The sequence below is a fragment of the Lissotriton vulgaris genome, chromosome 6 (genome assembly GCF_964263255.1).
Source record: "Lissotriton vulgaris chromosome 6, aLisVul1.2, whole genome shotgun sequence".
Classification (NCBI taxonomy): domain Eukaryota; kingdom Metazoa; phylum Chordata; class Amphibia; order Caudata; family Salamandridae; genus Lissotriton; species Lissotriton vulgaris.
The window spans coordinates 1,107,969,258-1,107,992,479 of NC_141694.1; the positions used below are offsets into that span (position 1 = coordinate 1,107,969,258).

The window sequence follows — 23,222 nt, forward strand, 5'->3', positions numbered from 1 at the left end:
CGGGCCCTGCCTTCGACAGCTCAGGTGAGGAGCGGCTACTCTCTGAACGGACTGTTTTGTGGAAGAACTTCTGCATACGAATGGCTGCACCAAGGGTGTTAATGGCTTGTGGCAGGTGAGGGAGGGAGGGGCCTGATCTGAGCAAGTCACTGGAGCCCCTCCTCGAACTTGTGAGGGAGCATGCAGCTTGCGACCCAAAAAAGGTGAGCATTTTGTGTGTGTGGGCAAGCCCCGTGGCAAGGTCGTGCGCCTCTAGCCCTCTGTTGTCATCTTTGAGCCCACCTCTCAATATTTTAACATTGTACTTTTGTTTTTGACCTCCCCTCTTCCTGCACTATCCAGCAGCAGCTTTTGTACACATTTGTGTAAATGGGTTTTATTTTTTGTTTAATTACTGTCTTTTGTTACATGAGCAAGATGCGCCCCTTATCTGAAACAACACTCCTCTCACTCCCGGGAATGCCGGCGGATGCTCGTACCCTCTGCTGGTCATTGTATCTATGTGTGCTGGGCGCTTGCTCGTGAAGGGTCTACAGGGATGGGTTGGAAAGAAGAGAGGTAAACACAGAATACTACTTTCCATGCTGGCTAGCGCTAAAGGGTGTAGACACAATTCAATACACTTTTACTTGTGGAGAGGGAGGGAGGTGTCTGAATTGATGGTTCAGAAAAATACATCTCTAAAGAAACTAAATTTGAATGGTATTGTGTGGTATCCTGTATGGCCCTGTTCACTGCATGGCTAGGACTGCTCAGTAAATGATGTGCTGGAAAGTTGGTGTGGGGTCTGCACTGTAGGGGGAGGGAGGAGATCGGTATAGTTGGAGGGAGGATGACGCCCCCAACAAAGATTGTTGTACCTGGTGCACAGTAAGGTCATCTTTACTATGCTTTATAAACTAATATAGTTGAATATATAATGACAAATGTGTTGTTGAATGCCTCATTTTTTCCCATGATTTTTTTGGGGGCGGAACCCCCAAAGCTTCCTTTTGTAGTGGTCAAGCTCGCTCACTGCACTCACTATGCACCGTAAGGTGGCTGGTCTGATAAAATTTGCGAGCGCTGCTTTGGGTTCCCAGTCCAGCCCTGACTGGAGCAGGAACCTTCTACTGCGAAATGAAACCAAACATTGAAAATAACTAAAGGTCGTCTGCTGCCACCGTAGGGCCGGGGCAGTCAGTATAGGCCTGCTCCCTTCATTATCTTCTCTTTTGAGAGTAAACACAGGATTTACTCCAGTTTACCTCTAACATTGAAAAGTGGCCAAAATCTGTCAGTGCAGTCACTGCTCTTCCAAGATACCAGTCTTCGCCTCTCATGTATACAAGCATGTCATTAGTGTATAATTAAAGACAGAAGCAATCGGTAGAAAGAGATATGCCCCAATAGTGGACCCCTGCTGTATCATCTGTGAAGTAGTGTGGCTCACTGGTTAGAGGCGGCAGACCCGAGAGCAGAGGACGGCCCGGGACCAGGGTTCGATTCCCGGCGCGGCAGGTTTCTGGACCAGGGTCAGCGGACTCGATAATTCTCTCGCCTCGGTGCCCACTCTGATCAGCGATCACACTCGGCAACTCTGGGCATTAGCTTGCCTCATCTTCACTAACGGCCCCACCAGACCGCCGGGGATGCCTGGTCTCACCCTGGAGATACCCATTAAGGGACCATCTCTCAGTGAAGCCAGGAAGGGTTTCGCAGCGGTCGAAGCGCCTTGGGACCCTACGGGTAAGTAGTGCGCTATATAAATGCCTATACATTTACATACATTTACATACATCTGAGCAAACGGTGCCAGGGCAAATAATAGTGGTGATAACGGGAATCCCTGTCTAGTGTCCAGCTCCACTACACATACCTCCAAGATCACAGAGCCGGTATGAATCTGAGCCAGCGGGCATGTGTATAGGAGTCTCATCCACTTAACGAAAGGCAATCCACAACCCATGCCAAGCAAGGTGACATATAAGTACTCCAGCTAGAGCGAGTCAAATGCTATCCTGATATCTATGGACATACCTGGAGAGTTTGGTGAGAGACACTCCCGCTGATCTAGGGAGAGACGCAACTGATGGATGTTTGGCACGGTGCTACAAGTAGGGATAAAGATGGTTTGGTCAGGATGGACAAGAGAGCCCATATGTGGTACTAACTGGTTTGTATCTTACTCGCTATATAATAGTCGGCGGGAAACATCGCAAGGGGGCAATACGATTCCAAGAGAAGTGGGTTTTTGTCTTTCTTAGGCAAGGATATGATTGTGGTCTCATGCAATAAAGGAGGGAGCACCCCCGTACCTGGGAGTCATTAAATAGGGTCACCAATCTAGGATTCAGCTCTGAGGCATACATCACATAAAATTCATTAGGGAGGCAATGTAGCCCAGGGACCTTACCCCTCTCCATCTCTTTGATCATGCCCCGGACCTCATGCTCTGTGATGTGCATTCCCAATTGTGCCGCCACCCTCGGGTTCAAGGACACTGGTGAGGAGTAAATGATGTAGTTAAGCATATTAACTTTACTGGCCCCAGTTTTAACAGAGAACGAAATTAATCCCCTCCAGTGTAAAGACATCACATCTCAATGCATCCCTCACCTGGAGTATGGTATGCCCTCTCGCCTCGCTCTGCAAAAGCCAGGCGAACATTTTGCCTGACTTTTGACTCGGCATGGGCCCTAGTCATATAGGCTTTATAATTAAAGTGCCATAGTCAGTCTACAAGGGCAAGTAGTTTCTCCCATTCATCTAGGATGCGCTCCCTACCCTCTGGAGTCACCTCTAAGTCCTGGGGCAGACCATTAACAACTGCCTCGTGCTGCTGTATGTCAGAGTGCATCTGAGCTCGTGCCCCAATCTTGTTAGAGATACAGAACCCCTGAACCACCACCTTTGTGCCTCTCATTCCAATCCCGGCGAGGATGACAAATCCGCATTATTACGCCAATAGCTAGGAACCCAGTCACCCAGGGAGGCCCGGAAGGCCTGATCTTCAGACATTGTAGGATTTAAGCGCCAGGTGGGGACCCTCAGCCTGTGTGGCGACCATGTCAAAGAACACAGTATGGGAGGGTGGCTGGAATACGTCCTTGCTAGGTATTCTGTGGAAACTACCTTACCATATGATGCCCCACAACAATAGACTCTGTCAAGCCTCCCTTCCAAAGAGTGTAAGCCTCATCGGTAAGAGTATTCTTGAGCTTCTGGGTTCCGGGCTCTCCAGCAATCAATGAGGTCCTACTTGCAGCCCAGGGGCGGGCAGCCTCTGCCAACTTATGCACTGGACGCTATTGGGGTGAGATCTAGCTAAGCCTAGATCGACAACACAATTAAAGTTGCACCCCTAAGCTATTCTCAGATAAGAGGTCATTAGCAGTAATAGATGGGTCAAGCCAGTCAGAAAGGCAGGTTGGCTAACATTTGGAGCATAAATATTCACTAAGGAAAGATCTCTACCATCTCACCATCCCAGGACTAATACATACCGACAGTGGGGGTCTGCTATTGCTCGGTGTAACTGGAAGGTCACCCGGGCCTGATCCAAACTAGTGCTCTCCATGCAAAGACTGAGTAAGTGGTACCATATACCTGGCCCCTCCATCGCCTACGCAAAGTTAAGCTTTCAGGGCCCTTAAGGTGAGTCTCCTGTAGGAACGCAATCTGCACCCTTCTGCACTTAAGGTAAATTAAACCATTATAGAGTTTGCAAATATGAGATCCTAACTCAAGACTTTCTTTTATATTGAGCATTGAATGCTAAAATATGGACTGGATGGAGGTGGGCTACCTCAGAGTCCCCATTGCATGGCTGCTTGAAGGACATAGCGTATATTAATGGCAAATATATATTATTGCAAGCACTGAGCGATTGCCCTAGTATATAAACCTCTGCTGGCGCAGACTAAGGACAATCTGACTGGATTGCGGTATTAATGGGATGGAGACATGGGAATACAACTGACTGAGGGAGATTGGAGCACTATTTTAAACAAGCATTGGAATTGCATTGGTTTCGCCTATGTAATTAATAAAGAGCTGTTTTCATCAATCATCGTCCCGCAGTAGGAAAGAGCTCCCACACAGACAACACAGGAATGGAAAGGATGTGGTGCAGCGGCCATAGCTGCTGAATCGAGAGCTTGGGATCCTGGTTTCAGGTTCGGCTGCGCCGCGCAACATCCTGCGATTCTATGCAATCACTTAATCTCTCCGGGTGATAAATTGTTATATAAATATGCTGCAATAGTAAAAGGCAAAACTTTATGAAAATATAGTTCCACCAAAGCAGATTTTAATAGTATTTTGTCGGTGGGAAACTGATATGAGAAAGCAGACGAGGGACAAGCATTAGTAGATGGAGGTAATTTATGCTACAGCCAATAGAAATGGAAGAAAGGTAAGTGGCACACACAGGAACCAATGAAAAGCCAGGAAAGAGAGGAGGTGGGATGTAAGTCCCTTTTAAGTTTATATTAAAAACAATAGATTTCTCAAGCACTGTGCAGGGGAAACCTAAAAAAACACTTCTAATACATCTAGGAATTCTAAATTTAAACCAATCAGTATTATTCTCTACATAGTCTATATCACCCCTAAAAGACTCCATTTAATGTTCCCAGATGCACATGCAGCATGCCTCCAATATAACATAGAGAGGGTTGATTTTAATTATATAGTGTGGGGTTGCCCTTAGTTTACAAAATATTGGGAAACAGTGGTGCAATGTAAGTATGTACCCCCAAGAGAAATATTATTTACGCACCAGCAACTTGTCTGCTAGGTTAAATACCATCACATATAGATTCATAGACCTGCCACTAATACTGGCTCACCGTCCTCTCGCCATGTGCTGGAAAACCCCAGCCGGATTTGAACATTGGAGATAGAGCAAGGAACTGATTAAGTGGGCAGAATATAAAAAGGGTGATTCTGAAAGTAAAGATAAAATTGGGTTTGAGGAATAAAGACTGTGCCCAGGCCAGGGACCATAGGCGCTGGAATGAAGGGTTTCGAGGGGTGCTGCAGCATCCCCAAAAACCCTGCAATGGAGTTTTGAAGGTGAATGAGCAATAAAGATGCCTTTGCATTTTGTTTTTATCGTGTCACATTAGCTGTGCATTTAAAGACAGAGATCAAATGTCAGGCTATGTATTCTGACAAATTGCTGCTTATTCTTTAAACATGGAAATTGCTGTGTGAGAATATTCTCTAAAATAAACTATATGACAATCTTTCTCGTGTGAAAGACATTTTAAATCCCTATAAATTAACTCTACATCTACTTCAAAATATATCAACATTTAGGAAAGCACATATGAGGTGCTTCTTTGTAATTCTGAAGTGTGATAGGATCAAAACAAATCAAGATTCTCTACTTGGTGATGAGCAAATGACAAATATTCTCTGAACCCCAATTTCCAACCATTATCCTGTGAGCGCTAAGTAGTTTTATCAGTAAAATTGTATGTCTGTACAGATTTAGTAGCCAGTACAATGGTGAATGTGCGGTCTCTAAATGACACTGCGCTACCACACCATGCTTTAGTAACACATTTGCAACAATGTGCTCCAAATTGCCCCACCAGCTACAAACTACACTGTTACCACGAAGGGGCGTATCGCATTTGCTAAACATGCTTGTCGAGTGACACTTGGATTTTTCAGAATATCTATGAGTTTAGTGATGTAACATTTACAACAGCACCCCATTCTGAAAATTGTTCCAGCACCAATGCCTGGGAGGCAATATTGCAAGGGTGCCCTACCATGGACAATACAAGACAGATTCCCTTTGCCAGAAGGAAGCAATTATGAAATATAACTGCATCTAGACAATAGGACAAAAGACAGGCCCCCAACCTGTTTACATCAATGCTTCCCTTGGTTATGCCACAGACCGTACTTTTTGGCCCCTGTAGAAATGTTTGCCAGTGCCCATGATCTAATTTCACCAAACCAAACAGTGATGGAGAACACAAAGGAGCTGCCCGGAATACATAAAAGCTAATATTAGGGAGCAAGGGGGGAGGGGGAGATTTGAAGAAAAACTAGGAAATATACTTTCCCGTCTATTTGCATTGGATTGAATGAAGTTTTTGGCGGGCGAAAATACATTACTTGTATTTTGAGCACATGTAGTGTATAATAAGCATGCAGGGTGTTAATTTAAATATTAAATATTGCAAAACGTAAACCAGCAATCATACATAACCTTCTTTACTTCTTAGCGCATAATAAAGATTCCAAGCGATAAGATATTAATATTTTCACGGCAAAATTAATGTCTGAAAGGGAAAAAAATATGACCCCAAATCATAGCACTTAAACCAGTGTAATTGAACTTCAGGTTGTGAGCCACAGCCAGTAAAGCTCTCGGTTGGATATTTTTGCTCCCTTATACTACATGCCCGCGCCCCATCTGGACTATGCCAAGTTGTGCGCTGCTCTACACACATCTTACCCTCCTCCATCGCTCAAGCCGGTCCGTTTTCCCTTCCCTAGCCTCAGTACTCCCTGCGACGTAGGACGCCAACGGCGTTGCCATAGTCACCGTACAGCGGCCTCTTACCCGGAAGTGGAAAACGTGACGCCCCGGCAAGGTTGCTAAATCTGGAGAGGGCGGATTCTGCCGGCATGGGAGCCCGTGGCAGGTAAGCACATGGAGTTTGTGGTAGAAGTTTGCAATGGGAAGAGCGTAGGTGGGCAGCACGGCAACAGCTAAGCAGTCTGGAAGTGTGACTGCCCCAGCGGCAGGCTGTTATGTAGCCTCGGCGGCAAAGTTCTCCTCTTTGTTTGTATCCAAATGAAGAAAGCACCTCCCATTCGCTGACGTATGAATCCCAGTTCTCGGCAACCTACGTAAGAGGAAGCAGTTATGGGCACTTTTATGTAGCGCGAACTCGATCTGTATTGAGGCGCTTTACATGCCATCAATCTTCTTTGTGCACTATCCCCATGACGTGTGTTTGATTTGCGCCGCGTTAACATTTGGGCTAGTCAATTTTTTGTCTAATGTTTTGTACATCAATGTGACCATCTTACGATCTCCCATTGTAAAAAAATAACATTTAGAAAATCCTGGCATAGGCTTCCTGCATCTCAGTGCCCCTGAGGGCCTGGAACGTGTGTATCAGGGACCAATGTGTCAGGAAGTATCTAGGTGGCAGTCTATATTCGCCTATCATGGGCTCCGAGGAGATGTTTCCGGACGTGTAGCAGCCCTCAACGTGACTGTTTCCTTGGCTGACCACTGTGACAGTTGTCTGGCCTTGAACAATATTCCCCCAGGAGGATGGCTCGCCAGTGCCGAGGCATGTGATAGCAGTTGCGTTGTACGTGCATGCTGCCAAGTTTTCAGATTGCTTATATGGCATTTCCATGGTTTTAATGTACTTATGAGTGCAATTATACTGCAACATTTGTGTCACTTTTAGTGTGACTCTTTCTCACGAGTAAAACCAATCAATGACCTGCATGGGAGATGAATATCAGAAATTACACCTTTTCAAGCACTCTGAAGCTCTATAAATATCTTGAAAATGCAGCTAACCCGTAAAACGGAAGATCACTTGCCTAATGCCTCCTTCCAAGATGACCGTCCACGGCAGCCTTTCTTCTACTATGTGTAATACATTTTTAAAACAATGACATACATATTTACAGTGCTTTCAGTTTCAGGGTGAGACCTCGTAGCACTATGATATAGAAGTCATTATTCCCCACTGCACCAACCAGGGCTTAATTCTGTTTTCCCAGGTTATGCACACAACATCTGCAGCAATTGCTTCAACCAACTGAGGTTTTAAAACGTAAGAGAGTGCATTTCCCAAGCTGAGCGCTTTAAAGCTGCATGGAACTGGAAATTCCCACACATCATTCATCAGAAATTGCTATTATATACAATCATTTTCTGTGTGTGTGGCTGGAGCAAGATAACATAACCCCTGGCATGTTTGAGTGTCACACTGTCTGAAATATAAATTAGAAAAAAACATGCCCTGCCTCAGCCTTATGTAAACTAACTGGCTGAAATTCCAATTGTCAGTACTGTCTGTTAAAGCACATGTCATCAGAGATTAGAGTTAACTTCAGTGTATAGTCTTAGAGCGACTGTGAGAGTGCGTTACACATTTAGGGTGCCAGTCTACATGTGCCTGTTGAGTGTTTCTGCCAGATATAGCGCTTCACATGAGCCATGTATACCCCGATTTCTTTGGTAGGTTTGCTCGTCAGGTGGGCTGCAATGCAGGTGACGGCAGACGGCAAAGCCTTTCGGTCAGACTGTCGTGGATGCTCATCACGTACAGTCATCTTGCTAAGGTCGTCTGGACTGTCAGGCTGGCTAAAAGTGTTAGTGCTTAGTGCACCCCTTTACTCGGCTGCCCACGCCAGCCAAACCGAGGTAAGACGCCAATGCCCCACACATGCTGGATAATATAGCAAACCACGCATCCTGCCTGCATGCCGGCGCTGCCCTGTAGGTCTGGCGCCACCTTTGAGGACCGAGCAGTGTCCACTCTGGGTCACGCGAGCTATGTAGTTTTATTTGTTTGTGCCGGCGAGGCAGAAAAAAAACCATCAGGATCACAGTGGTGGTGGTGCTGCTGCCTATCTGAATCATATATGCCGTGGACCGAGCTGGGCCTGGAATTGGAAAGGAGGGGGCGCAGGGATCCCTATTGGAGCTAGTACTTGCTTTTTGTTAGGTCTCGCCTGAGCCAGCACGCATGCAGTGCTCAGCTAGACTTTAAGTAAGGGTTTTTCAACTTCAAACACACGCTCCCGCGTGTGCTTTTTTTTCCCGCCCGCTATTGGCCTTTGCATCCATCTTTCTTAGAAAGACAGCACGCAATTGGCCCAAGGCGGGTGCATGTCCTGCGTTCTGTCTACTGTGGCCTAGGGTGCTCGGGAGCAAGTAGTAGCGCCATCTGTTTCCAATCATCGCAATTGGGAACAGATGGCGGTCAGCGCTGACCGGGCTGGTTTTGCCTTGTAGCGCACGCTCCCACACAACTCCCGGGCTTGTTTATGCTGTGGTGGTGTTTTGATATTTTATTATTATTATTATTAGTAGTAGTAGTAGTAGTAGTAGTAGTAGTAGTAATAGTATTTATAACTTTACTATTATTAGTGTCTGCACTGGTATTATTTCAGTATAATGTGCTCATTGTTCTTTCAATGAGGCACTTCGAATATGGGCAGTTTGTTTTGCGTACTCTTTAGATTTTATGTCCGCTTTTTGGTTGTTTTAACGCTGTCGGCGCACTAGAGTGCACTGCCGTGTGTGCCACGGGGTCCCCCTGAGTTGCTTCCACGAGGACGCACCGCCCGTGTGCAGTGACGCGGGGTCCACCTGAGCTGCTTCAGTGAGGGGCGCACACAGCCCGTGTGTGCCACAGGGTCCCCCTGATCTGCATCCGTGAGGGGCGCACCGCCCGTTTGTGCCATAGGGTCTCCTGAGTTGCTTTATTGAGGTGCGTCGATGGATGTGTTTTAACGGTGGGTGACTGCTTTGGCTTCAGACCTCTTTGACATTCATTAGATCCTGGTTTAATGTACACATTGCGAATGCAACACATAGCGGGGCACAATGCTTCGATATTAATGCATACGATTATATTATTTATAATAAGATAAAGGGTGAAACGATATAAATGGACAGGACTATAGAAAGGTTTCATGGTTACTATTGGTTAAGGACGCTTTCCTTGCACTGGTGAAATTTTGCCCCTTTTCTGCTTGTGGTGCACATGGTCAAGAAACGTCCTAGGCATTTTAGTTTAGTGACGCGCATCCCTTGCAGGCTCTTCTTTACGTTTAAAACAACTTGAAACAAAATCAATGTACGCAATGCCTCTCAACGCCACTCTTCTTTTCATCTATTTGTTGTTTTCATTTTAAGAAGCCAAACAAACAGGGGGGGTGTGGCTTGAGCGCCACCAAGTATGGACGCCTGAGCCCTGAGCTCCGCACCGATCTCTGCGATTATCCTGGATCTCCGACTCCCCCGGCAGCCATCACAGCCCTGTGTGGCGCCCCAACTGAAGGGCATCCGAGCAGCGTTTGGGTGCGGCAGGGAGGTCCCGGCGGTAGCGAGTGAGGTGGAAGGCAGGACCCAGCCCAGGGGGGCCGGCCATTTTGCCTGCGGCCTGCAGAAACCTCCCAATCCCCAGCCTAGAGTGACAGAGAGGCCGTACAGGAGATCGGACTGGTGGGTGCAACGGGAAGGAGGCGTTGGGACGGGGAGTGCGCCCTGCCCACGCATCAGGCGGGCGCCCTGAGTGAGGCTGCGCCCGTGGTTCCCCGGCGATAGCGGGAGTGGAGGCTGGCAGGACTTCAACTGTGGAGCCCGGTGGTCTGTGCTGCGGCCTGGGATGGGCCCAACGCTCCTGATCCGACGGCGGTGCGATCGGCGGCTGGGAGCGGCGCCGACCAGCATGCGGAATGGAACCTATCGCGGGCTTGTAAGGAGCGGCACGGCTGGTGACCCGTGGGAAGAACCTGGATTGGGCGGACAGCTGAGGTGCTCAAGGCGGTGAGAAGCGCGCCACGCAACAGGTGAAACCACGCTAGTGGACTGCCATTTTGGTGCCTGGCGGCTAGTGCTCCCGAGCTGTGGGCTCGGATTCCGGAGAGGGCGCCTTGCCGGGAGACTGGCTATAGCGCAGGCGGGGGGGATCCTGATCACCGCCGGAGGCCGCCCGGGTAACCGGTGAGGACGGGCTGAAGTTTGGGGGGACCTGGTAGAACTTCAGTGGTGGTGCCGAGGGGAGGTGCTCACCGCAGGGGCCCTCAACAGTGGATGCCGTGTCGTGCCTTCGCATCCTTCTGACTGCGGAGGGGGACAGCCTGGGTCCGCGGTGGGCCTACCTCGCGTGCGGAGGCCTTCAGTGGGATTATCCCGTGTGTGCTGGGGCCCCACGGGACGGAACGCCAGCTTGCTTCCTTGGCGCGAGGGAGCTGTGGCCATCGCACGCCTGGGTCGGACCTGGTTGGAGGGTGATGCGACTGGCAGGAGGTGCCCCAACCAGATCGATGAGCGACTGAGGAGACTGAGGCGTTGCAATTGAGAGGGGAGCTGGCCTCTAGGACATTCTGCGCAGGAGGCTGGTGTGACCTCGGTTCTGGTAGACCGACCAGGCAGCCGTGACTGGGTGCGAGGAGCGCGGCCCTTACATCAGCCAAAGGCGCCTAGAGGAATTGGGCATCCGTGGTCGGAGCAGACGACGAGGCCTAGGGAGGCACCATGGGGGAGCCGCGGAAGGCTGCGGGAACGGCGCCGGCCGACCAAGCAGAAGAATTGCCGGAGACTCAGGAACAGGGCTCAACCGGGGGCACGAGCGCAGGGCTGCAACAGCAGATGGACCAGATCTTCAAGGCCATAACGGACACGAGGGACGCGTTGCGCCATGACATTGCACAGGTGTTGACGGGCCTGGTTTTACTGAGGGCGGATCACAACAAGCTTGCTGATCGGGTCAAGAACACGGAGTTGGTGTTGGAAAAACAGGAGCCGGCCCAATAAGCGACGGATGCTATGATGGATGACCTGTTGCGTAGAGTACACCAACTGGAAAGGAGGGCTGAGGACGCAGAAGGACGCAACAGGCGCAATAACATTCGGGTGGTGGGCTTGCCTGAAAAAATCAAGGGGAGTGACATGGTCTCCTATCTGGAGAAGTGGCTGCGGGATGTGGTGGTCCCTGAGGGCTTGACACACTTTTACACATTGGAGAGAGCTCACAGAGTGCCGGCCAAGCCCCCGGCGCCGGGCCGCCCTCCTCGACCCGTGGTTGCACTCCTGCTACATTTTAGAGACCGGGATATTATTCTACGACAGGCAAGGGTGGCTGGCCCGTATATGGTGGACAATGCTTCGGTTTCTCTCTTCCCCGACTACTCTCAGGAGGTTCGACGGAGCCGCTTTTCCTTCCTGGCAGTCAAAAGGGCCCTTCGTGATGAGGGAGTGCAGTACTCCCTGCTGTTTCCGGCACGTTTGAGAGTGATGGTGGATGGAATAGCGACCTTCTGTGACACTCCGGAGGACGCCTGGCAGTGGCTGGAACACTACCGGGCGGGCAAGGACGGCGCTGGCAATTGGGATAGAGCAGCGGAGGAGCAACCTAAGCCGCGCAGGAGTAGACGCAACCGGAAACGCACCCTGAACAGAAGATCCCCGACTGCGTCGCAGACCGAGGTGGAAAGACAGGCCGCCCTGCAAGCGGTGTCTGTTATATCTGGAGTGGCGACGGAGACCCCATTGGTGTACTCGGGCTCTCGATAGGGTTCAGATGAGGCGGGATCTGGGGGCCCTGACGGGGGTTCCGAGGGGGACCCCGGAGATCTGCCTCAGGTTACCCCACAGACAGCCGACGGCTTGCTGGATAAATGACCTGTATGGATGCAGCGTGATGTACAGTAAGGGGGCATAATTGGTCTATGACATTGAACCAGTGAGTGCCATTTGGGTACCATTTTTTTCGGGGCGATGGGAGGACCGCTTTTTCCTGTGCAGAAGGGGGAGGGGGGCACTGGAGGGCTGGGGGGTGAGCATGGGGTGAGACGCTGCCGGGGTGAGAAGGTTAACACATACGAGATCGGACTGACACGGTGTGATGGGCTGGTCGCTGTCCGGCTCGACTGACGTAGGGTCACCCCCTCTACCTCACATAACTTGTGAGTCTCTGGTGGTTACCAGAGTTTCCCCGTTAGCCGGGGTTGGGTTTGGATGGGTAACAACTATTTGGCGCCTGTTCTGGGGGAGGGTGGGTTGAGGGCTTGTTGGGGTTGTTTCAGGTTGAGGGGGTTTGTCAGTGTGCCTGTTAGGCTGTGCGGAGCTGGGTCCGGATATATACCTCTATATGGCAGCCAGACTTGAACTGAAATGCATTACTTGGAATGTGCGGGGATTCAACTCAATGAGGAAGCGATATAAAGTGCATGCATATTTGGTCCGCAGTGGGGTCCAGGTGGCCTTTTTACAGGAAACTCACATCAATCAGGTAGAAGGGCAGGCGCTGCAACGGAGATGGAGGGGGCAACTCTTTTACACCACTTATTCCGCCTATGCTAGAGGGGCCTTGATCTGGGTGCGCGCTTGGGTCCCTTTTCAGCCCCTGATCACGGTGGTAGACTCAGAAGGAAGGTTTGTGGCTGTGTTAGGACGTCTGGATGGCCGAGATGTTACGCTTTGCAGTGTCTATGTCCCAAATTCCGATCAGGCTGCGTTCTTTTCGAGACTCTCGGGGAGGTTTGCGTCCATGTTTGTGGGCACAGTGTTTATGGGGGGGACTTCAATTCGGTGGTGGACGTGGAGGTAGATCGTTCCCACTCTCCGTTGGCACAATCAGCGGTGCGCAGAGTAGCGGCGGCGCGACGGAGTTGGCAGGAGAAGTGGGGCCTCATAGATGTCTGGCGGACGCACCATCCCACAGACAAGGATTATTCGTTCTATTCTGCGCCACACGACCTTCATGTGCGCCTGGATACTGTTCTCTGCACGTTTGGGGCCCAGGAACTCACATGTCATAGCGAATATCTGGCGAGAACCATTTCGGATCATAATCCTTGCCTGATTACGGTCCTCTGGTCCCGACAACGGCAGGTGGTTCCCACATGGCGACTGAACCAGATGGCACTGGAGGACCTGGTATTTAACGCGGAGGTCAGGGAGGGCATTGATCACTACTTTCAGGAGAACTCGGGGACGGTGTCCTCCAGGGCACATGAGTGGGATGCCTTCAAGGTTGTGATACGGGGCGTGTGTCTCTCGTCCACAGTGTGGGCACGTCGGACCTTGTTATGCGATATAGAGCGGGAGGAGACCAGCCTGCGTCAGGCGGAGAAAGATAGTCATGTCGCAGCGGGCAATCAGGAGGAAGTGCTGGCAGCGAGGGAGCGGGTGGCCACCCAGGTTGAGAGACTCCGTTGCCTCGACTATAAAGAGTACATGGTTCGGGCGCATGCATAAAGGGATAGTGTGGGAACATGGCTGGCCAACCTACACACCAGGGGTAATCCAATAGTGTCGCTGGCTACACCCGCGGGGGGCCTGGTCTAATCACAGAAAGAGATCAACGACCATTCCTGGATTATTACACGACACTCTATCAGAGCAGGTAGAAGGTGGCCCCGGATAGCTTGGATACCTTCCTAGAGGGGGCTCAGTTGCCACGGTTAGAGTCGGAGCAGAACGATGCGTTGGGTGCTGTTATCTCACTAGGGGAGATTAGAGCGGCAATTAAGCACATGGCCAGGAAGAACACGCCGGGCCGGACGGCTTGCCGGTGGAAATTTACGCCACATATATCGATCTTCTTGCGCCACAGCTACACCAGGTGTACGGAGAGGCTCGGGAGCTGGGCAGGTTGCCGTCATCGGCCAGAGAGGCGATTATAGTGCCGCTATTGAAGAAGGGCGGGTCACCCACCGCAAGGACAGCTTATCGTCCGTTTTCTATGCTTACTGCGGATTATAAGGTGCTGAGCAGAATTCTGGCCACACGGTTGTCGGATCACATGCGTACACTAGTGCACCCCGACCAGTCGGGCTTCATTCCCACGCGGAACACAGCGACGTGCAGATGACTACTGGTGCGGATCATGGGAATAGATGGAGGATGTCCGCCAGGTGCGGCGGTGCTGTCGGTAGATATTGAAAAAGCGTTCGATAGTGTGGAGTGGTCGTACTTGTATCGCGTGCTCCGCAGTTTCGGACTGGGGGATAATTTCATCCGCTGGACGCAGCTGCTATACAACTCCGCTACGGCCAGGGTTCGGACGGGGCGTTCGGTGTCAGCGACATGCCCGATGGAGAGAGGTACCCGACAGGGCTGTTCCCTATCTCCGCTTTTATTTGCACTGGCGATCGAACCGCTAGCGGCACGGGCCCGGCAGGGACGACACTATGAGGGGGTGCTGTTTCATGGTGAGATACATTATATATCCTTGTACTGCGATGACCTCTTACTATACCTGGCTGACGTGGGGGCCTCAGTGCAAGGGGCTCGAACCCTCCTTCGGGAGTTTGGTGAGCTGTCAGGGTTGCAGGTTAACTGGACCAAGACTTGTCTGTTCCCATTGGCTCCGAGTTGCATGATGCTGGAGGGTCTGCGTTGGGAATCGGAGTGCCTGCCATATCTGGGTGTTCATATATATCATAGCCACTCGCACCTCTATGAGGGTAATGTAGGCGGAGCACTGAGGGGAATCAGAGGCAGTATGGGGTTCTGGCGTACTCTTCCGCTGTCAGTAGCTGGACGAATAGCCTTGCTAAAGATGGTGGTTCTCCTGCGGCTGCTGTATTTCTTTCGCACACTGCCGGTGTGGATTCCGACGTCAATTTTCAGGACGTTACGATCGATGATGATAGGGTTCATCTGGGGCACGGGCAGGAGACGTGTGGCGTTGAACACCCTGCTAAGACCTCGGGAGATAGGGGGACTGGCGGTGCCAGATTTTGAGTGGTACTATCTGGCGGCACAGCTGCAGTGGCTCACACAAGCGGTGGCACGGGAGTTTAGAGGCCCAGACGGACCGCAGGGCAGAGTTATTCAGCGCCATGTCCTGTCCTTTATAGTGCTCCAGCAGAAACTCAGACTAGATCAACTCACTCTCTAAGAGCGCACCATCAGACAATGCTGACTGCGTAGCCAGAAACGGGCGGGAATCCCTATCCCGTATACTCCAGAGATCCCTCTGGGCATGTGTACCGCCATCCCGCATGGCGGGGATTGGTCGGCACTAGCGGGCTGGGAAGAATGTGGAGTCCACATGATAGGGGACCTATATAGGGATGGTGCTCTGTTACCATTCCAAGAGCTGCAGAGCGCCTTTGATTTGCCATGGGGAGACTTTTTGCTGCACGCTGCTCTAGTGTCGGGAATCCAGAGACATTGGAAGACGGGCCTGGTGGAACCCCCCCATATCGATGGGCTGTCAATATGTCACGATGGCTGCTGGCACCTACAAGGCTATCACCTGCTTATACAGGAGATTGGCACTAGAGGGATTGCCGCCCCTGGATAGGCTGAAGGGGCGATGGGAGGAGGACGTAGGCCAGTCAAAACCGGAGACGACCTGGCCGCAGCTAGTACGGAGGGCCTGGAAGGGCACGCACAATGTCCAGTTTCAATTGGTTCAATATTTTACGCTACACAGGGCCTATTTAACGCTTGTCAAAATTCAACAAGTTTTCGGGGGAACAAATTCAGTGTGTCCCTGATGTAATGCGGGGGGGCTGATTTTGGCCATATGTTCTGGTCTTGTGCGGGGCTGGGTACATACTGGACTGATGTCGTAGCATGTTTGAATAGAGTAACGGAGCGTCAGATTGAAGTAGGCATGGGGACTTGCCTTTTACTTTGGTTCCCACACACACCCGCCACAAAACTCACAAGTAAATTCTTCGACTTGGGGTTGATTATGGCGAAAAGGGAGCTCACCATGCACTGGAAGTCCAGAAGGGGTCCTAGCTTTCTGAGTTTGCTAGGGAGCTTCCAGCAATGGGCGAGCAGTGAAGGGACACTCAGACTACAATTAGCCAGACGCATCTCCAATGACAGGGCGAAGGATGCGGCCAGGACATGGGGCATGCTAGTAGTAGAACTTCAGTCAACAGCAGAAGTGGATGAAGAGGATGGGACGGATGCGCCAGCGAGTCAGACATCAGGGACTGGAGGGGGGAACGCCGGGGAACACACGTGTGATGGGGCCAACTAGACCCTAGAACAGGGGTCTCCAAACCGGTCCTGGAGGGCCGGATCCATGCCAGATTTTTAAAATTACTACATGTATCTCAATGGGGATATCCCAAAAATCTGGCATGGATCCGGCCCTCCAAGACCGGTTTGGGGACCCCTGCCCTAGAACCTCACCGCATGTGATGGTTACCGCATATCAGGCTGAGGGAGGAGGCGAACACGATATGGAGACATGGAGTGCGTATAGACACTTAATTGGGGTCACCGGACTCCTGATTGGATGCAGTTGTACATGACCTCGGGAAGGAGTTGGGTGCTGGAGCACAAAGGGGTTCTGTCAATCCGCAGGAGGGATGAAGGTAGGCACACTGACGAGGGGGGGTAGGGGTAGAGGGGGAGGCTTGAGGTGGTTTAGATAGGGGTATGGGGAATAGCATAATGTTGATTCACATTTTGAAAATAGATATATTGCAATAATGATCCATCAATACTGTATGATTGTAAGATGCTTGAAGAAATGTTAATAAAATTCTGTTAAAAAAAAAAAAAAAAAAAGTCAAACAAACATGAAATGAACATCCGGGAAGTAAAAATCTATGCACACAGCGAAATTATGTGAGCCATTTCAGACAGGACAGACGATCGCATGAAGTCTAATAAATGCAATTGCTACATCGTACTATATCCACCTGAGGGTGCCAATGTTCTGCCTGCATGTGCTAACATGCTCGTTTTGTTGACTTAATGATTTAGACGCAGCCCTGGGTATGTAATAACAGCCAGGGCACACAGCTCCACAAAGCCCCCCTGAGCTCTCTCACCACGTTCTAGGATGCCTTGCTAAAACCTCTGCAGATAGCCTGTCAGATCCCCGACTAACAACTGCGACAGAGGGCTTGATAACTGCCTCTTCCACTTCAAAGTCTGACGAGGGCATCATGGGAGTGACGTCACCTCCAATCCCCACATCAGAGCACCGCCCCTACTTACAACAAGCATCTGCAATGCAATAGGTCTCTCATTTACACAAGTTTAAGCTATTGGCATTGTGAATGCAATGCCTTTTATTTATTTTTTTAAAACCAAAACATAAAGAAAATGCATTGCCATTTATAAAGCCAATAGCTCAAACTTGTTCCTTTCCCTTCCACCCTCTCTCGTCCCTTTTTCTCCTCCCCACCCCCTCGTCCCCGTTTCTTCACCCCCTCATCCCCGTTTCTTCACCCCCTCATCATTGTTCATTCTCTTCTTCCTTCCCGTTCGCCACACCTACCCGGTTGCCAAAATCAAAAACTCACCCATGGGCGAGACCTATTGTCTATGCCAGTGCTTGTTTATTTAATTTTCTCCACGTCCAATGCGGAGTTGCTGTTTAAGGAATCAGTTGCGCACAAACTTGTATATATTTTGAAGTCTGTATGCAATACTTTTGTTGTGATCAGGCGATAAATCCATTTCATTTTCGCCTTGCATTGTGTAACGTGTAGTTTTGTGGCCTATTCACCCGCAAATCCACTTATTAGTTATATGTGCACTGGCTTACGTTATGTGGGGTGTATTTTCAGCCTTGATTCTCGCACCACGAAGGACTCTGTCATCTGAAGATTCAACTTTCTCTTTCTTGCATTCATGTTTGGGAACTCTACTTTTAGCGTTTGTGTGTGTGTGTTTTCTCCAAGAGTGACAAAATTGATTTTAACTATGTCTTGTATGTAGATAAGAATTTGCCCTACCTCTGGAGCATTCAGTTTTGAACATAAGCGGCATGCCACCGTATGATCTTTTGGCAAATGTGACTCTCAGGCTACGCCTATCAGCTTGGTTTTTGCAGAGCAGCGGAGAAAACTTTCTATACCTTTATCACTACGTACCGTTATAATTAGAAGTCTAAGGCTGGACTGGGGGCCAGGTCACCACAGCAAAGAGTTGTGACTTCCCCCAGACCCAGCCAGCAGGCCATTAAATTGCCTGGGCAGAATAGCATGGCAGTACACAGCAAGCACAGCTCACAGACTGCTTTTATGACAGCAGAGCACTTCATTGATCCCCCTCAGAGTAGAGGAGGTTTGTAAATGTATGACTTATGCATTGTAGTGCGGTGATGCAGACACCAGCATTATAATGCATTAGTTAGCCTAACCCCTGAAGCGTGGTACATAGCAGGGCTGTGCATGTAACACGCGCTTCCATCATTTCAATGTGATGCTTACGCACAGGAGTCGACCTATTCCTTATGCTTCATCCCCCTTAATAGGGAAACTAGGTCTGATTAGGCTCTACTCCCAGCCGCCTAATTTAATCCACTCCAACTCCATCTAACTATCTTGCTATTGACTGCTGCTCAGTCCGGTAATATAGCTCATAGTTTGGTGCTCAATCAATCAAGGTGCATCTGTAAAGGGTACTGCTGCTTCGACAAAAGCGTCCCTGTGCTCAAAGCAGGGATTTAAAACATATAGGGTCATCAAGGACTAATCTGAACAAAAAGCCAAGTTTTTTGCTCTCATTTAAAGCTGTCAAATGACTGAGCCATGCGAAGTTTGAGTGGCAAGGTGTTCCAAATCTTCGTAGTTAATACAGTGAATGAGCTACCTCTGTGCCGGACTTTGGAATATGTGGGAATTCGCATACGTTTGTGGTTATTGGATTTTGGCTTTCTGTCTAGCTTGTAGAGGCCAAGTCTATTCCTCTGGTAGAGAGGGCTCTAAAGGCCAGGGTGAGAGCTTTAAATTTAATCTTCTTCATTACTGGGAGTCAGTGTAGCTGTTGTAAGTGAGATTAAATGTGTTGACAAAAAAGGATGTGCTGAATCAGCCTAGCTCTGAATGATTTATTTATTTATTTAATGGTTTTATAAAGCGCGTAGTAACTCGATGAGCATCCCAGCGCTGAGCTGTTTCTCCTGAGGCTTCCGGCCATCTGACTGAAGTTATGTTTGGGGGAAAAGGAGGGTCTTTAAGGATTTCCTTTAAGGAAATTGTATGTTCGTCAGTATGTCCAGATAAAAGCTGTTGGCATAATCTAAATGCGAAATTACAATTGAATGGACCACAATTTTGCAGGACTCCTCTGAGACATAATGTATCAACTTCCTTACAGATCGGAGTTTCAGAAAGCAGATCGAGGAGATCGTCTAATTTGGGTTGTGAAGGAGAGGTCGGAGTCAAACATGATGCCCAAATTTCTTGCTGATGTAGTGGGTTTTGGTGGAGGGTTAAGTTCTTCAGGCCACCAGAAATCTGCAGGGTGTATTCTGGCTGAAGAAGAGAACCTCTGTCTTATCTGAATTTAGTTTGAGGAAATTAGACTTCATTCAGGCAGCTGCGCCTTTGAGACTTTCCTTACATTGAGCCGCTTTCGAGTGTTCCCGAAAGGAAAACTGCAGTTGTGTGTCATCCGTGTAAGAGACCACCTTCACCCCCCCAGGTTTCAATCAGGGTGTCCAGGTAAAGATTGAAAAGCAAGGGGCTCAAGGCAGACCCCTGAGGTACCCGCAGACAAGAGGTTTGGGGGAAGAAGAGAAAGGGTGGAGATACAAACGCTGGGATCGGGTTTCCGAGAAAGATTACAGGCAGGAAAGGATTGTGCCCTGAAAGCCAGACTGGCTTAATCTGTTCAAGAGAGTGGGTGCAACTCAGTGTCACATGCTGCTGATGGGTCTAATAATACACCCATGGCTGATGAGTCTCTGTCTAGGGTTTCCTTTACAGACTCCAATACTTTGAAAAGTGACAGTTTAGTGCTGTATCCTGCTCGAAAACCTGACTGAGCATCGTGGAGACGACCATTGGCCTCAACAAAGGAAGATACCTGGTGATCTACCAGCTTTTCCAGAATCTTAGCAGTGGCCGGCAGCAGCTAAATGGGCTTGAAATTACTAAGAAAACTAGGGTCAGCATTGGATTTCTTGAGAAGCAGAAGAAGGAATACCTGTTTCCAGGTGGCAAGGAAAAGGCCAGAGTTCAAGGATGAGATCCAGATTTTGTGAAGAAATGGATTGACAAAATGCGGTATGGTAGAGCCTAATATACATTTTACTAGCTCATTGAGTGAGTCGCCTTCCAATATCGTATAGTACTCGGAAAGAGCCCACTTGCAGCTAGCGGTAGGATCAGGCATTGTTTCTGCACAGTATCTATCGGAGAAGATTGGTGTGTGTTGTACAGATTTTCTCATTAAAAAATCGATAATTTGATGCAGAGTTGGGGAGAAAGATTCAAAGCACTTATTACTGCATTAGGGGAGACAAAGGACTTCACTATGTTAAAAACTTTCCAGGAGGTATTGGAAGCGGCCTCAATGCATGACGAGAAGGGCTATCTCATGATCTTCTACGAAACTTTACGAAATTTGCTGAGAGACGATTTATATAACAGCTGCGCCTCAGGGTCACAAGACTTTCTCCAGCTACATTTGAGCTTTTTACACAAGCTTTTATGTGCTCCTAGGATAGGGGAGAACCAGGGAGCAGAGGGGTTGGATCTTTTAGCTATAAAAATTTTCAGAGGTGCCAAAAAGTCTAAGAAATTGGTCATCCATTGATTAAATAGGACCGCATAATAATAAGGGTTGCCTGTAATAGAAGGAGGTGAGCAGCAGAGGTAGAGTGTAAGGGGCGCCTCTGTAATAATCCACCATCTTCTCTTCACCTCAGGAGTGACCTTTTGTCTTCTTCAAGTGACCGGTTCCATAAAAACGGGACAAAGAAATGGTCAGGCCAGACGCTAAGGGGAGCTGGCGTGTAAACAAGAAAGATTAGAATAAATAGAGTCCAGCACGTGCCCTGCTTTGTGTGTCGGGGACACAACATATTGTACCAGCTTCAGGTCTGCCAAAGTCTGGATCAGCAGGGAAGCCTGTGTACACTTAGGGTTGGCTGCATTGGTATTAAAATCCCAAAAGATGGTGAAGTTAGCATAATGCAGGAACAAGTGCGCAGTAATGTCACACAGTTGGAGGAAGTAGCTCTTAGGGCAGTCCGGGGGTTATGTACCACCATGTCCGAAAAAGAGAAGGTAGGGGCTACCTTAATAATAAAATATGAGACCCCTCCCTAGCTTCTCGATTTGGCCCAACCCCACGTTCTGTCTTACCTCTTCCCTGATTAGTACACATAATCTGGTAACCTGGAGGTATAGCCCAGGCTAGGTCAGGGTTAAAGCCTTCCTTCAGCCAGGTTTCAGTTAAAAATATAAAGTCCCGGTTGTTATCTGACAGTAGTAGAACTATGTCAGATGAGTGTTTTGAGAGTGACTGCAATTAATAGGAAAAGCCTTTAAAACAGGCTAGACCAGATGCACGTCATTGGGAGCTGTGATGGAAAGCGGTAGCCGGGAACCGTTTGTGTTAGCCCTGTACCCTGTGTTGTATTAGGAGTAAGGCCACATGTCTCACAAACATAAACTGAAGAAGCCTTGCTAAAAAGAAGCAAACACCAACCCACCCTCCGTTATGGTTCTCTGAATCGCACCCAAAGAGGGGGTACTTTGCTGTTTCCTCCCAGGAGGGACTACCAGTCACAGGCTGCGCTGCAATAGAAGAGGGGCAGAGGAAGCTATCCACACCCTTGGTAAGTGCGACTAAGCGCATACCCATCTCCTGCTATGCAGGATTTGCATGGGCAAAGCCAATGAAAGCCCCGTCTTTGCCTGTCATCGACTGGGCTGGGCGTCCCTTTGAGGTTTTTCCGCTTCCTCTTTCATCTATGGTACTTCTGTTAACCGGGAAGATAGCAGTAGACGTATTAGTTTGTGAGTGTATTGTATGTGCTTATTTAGCATATGAACACCCTCTAGCTTGATTTGTTTGATACGGATGTAAGACCTCTGACTGTAATCTGTCAGCTTATACCCCTCATTTACTGGTTGAAGTCTAAATATTTATAACTCTTAAATCATGGACCAGCATAAATTGGGTTTATCTAATCCCAATAAAATTAGGAACTCCACCCTAGATGGCTTCATTGAGCGAGCTGTGGGAGTCATTGACAAAGAGATTGTTAACTAGCTGAAATACACCTTTCTCTTACAATGGATAGTCTATGGCCCAAGTGATTTGCATAGTCCAATAGGAGGGGCTCTGAACCAGCTCCCACTTACATCTCAATCACCTCAAATAGACTTTTTACTTCTGTGACTGCTGTGCTGTCCACTGTTAGTTCACCACTTGCAGAGCTCAAACAAGCATTTACAATGCAATGGTTTTGCCTTTGTTAAAGTTAGAGCTATTGGCATTGCTCTTGACATTATTTTTATTTATGTTTTTTTTAACATAAATAAATGGCATTGTCATTTACAATGCCAATAGCTTAATCTCTCGCAAATGCCACACACAAACACCCACAGAGAGCCCCCTCCCACACACACACACAGCGCCCCCCCACACAACCACACAGCGCCCTCCACACATACACCCACACAGAGCCCCCCCCACACAGAGCAGAAGTATGCTACATTTAATGCGAGTCACAGGGCTTTAGATCTCATCCCCAGAGGATACCAGACCCTTCTGGTGTGCATTAGTT

The 23,222-nt window shown here is 49.1% G+C and overlaps 2 protein-coding genes across 4 annotated transcripts in view; one reads left to right on the forward strand and one right to left on the reverse strand.

Moving 5' to 3' along the window:
• MORN2 (MORN repeat containing 2) overlaps positions 1–6,790 on the reverse strand; it is a 226,449-nt gene extending 219,659 nt beyond the window's left edge. The window contains exon 1 of one of the 2 annotated variants that reach the window (XM_086927179.1): positions 6,569–6,790. In XM_086927179.1, the coding sequence (XP_086783305.1) occupies positions 6,569–6,635 (67 nt within the window). In that variant the 5' untranslated portion in view covers positions 6,636–6,790. Of the gene's footprint in view, positions 1–6,460; positions 6,541–6,568 lie in introns of those variants that run through there. The other variant, XM_086927180.1, reaches the window with a different exon arrangement.
• DHX57 (DExH-box helicase 57) overlaps positions 6,569–23,222 on the forward strand; it is a 432,068-nt gene continuing 415,414 nt past the window's right edge. Inside the window, exon 1 of one of the 2 annotated variants that reach the window (XM_086927178.1) lies at positions 6,569–6,650. The gene's annotated coding sequence lies outside the window, so the exon portion shown is untranslated. The remainder of the gene's footprint in view (positions 6,651–23,222) is intronic. The other variant, XM_086927177.1, reaches the window with a different exon arrangement.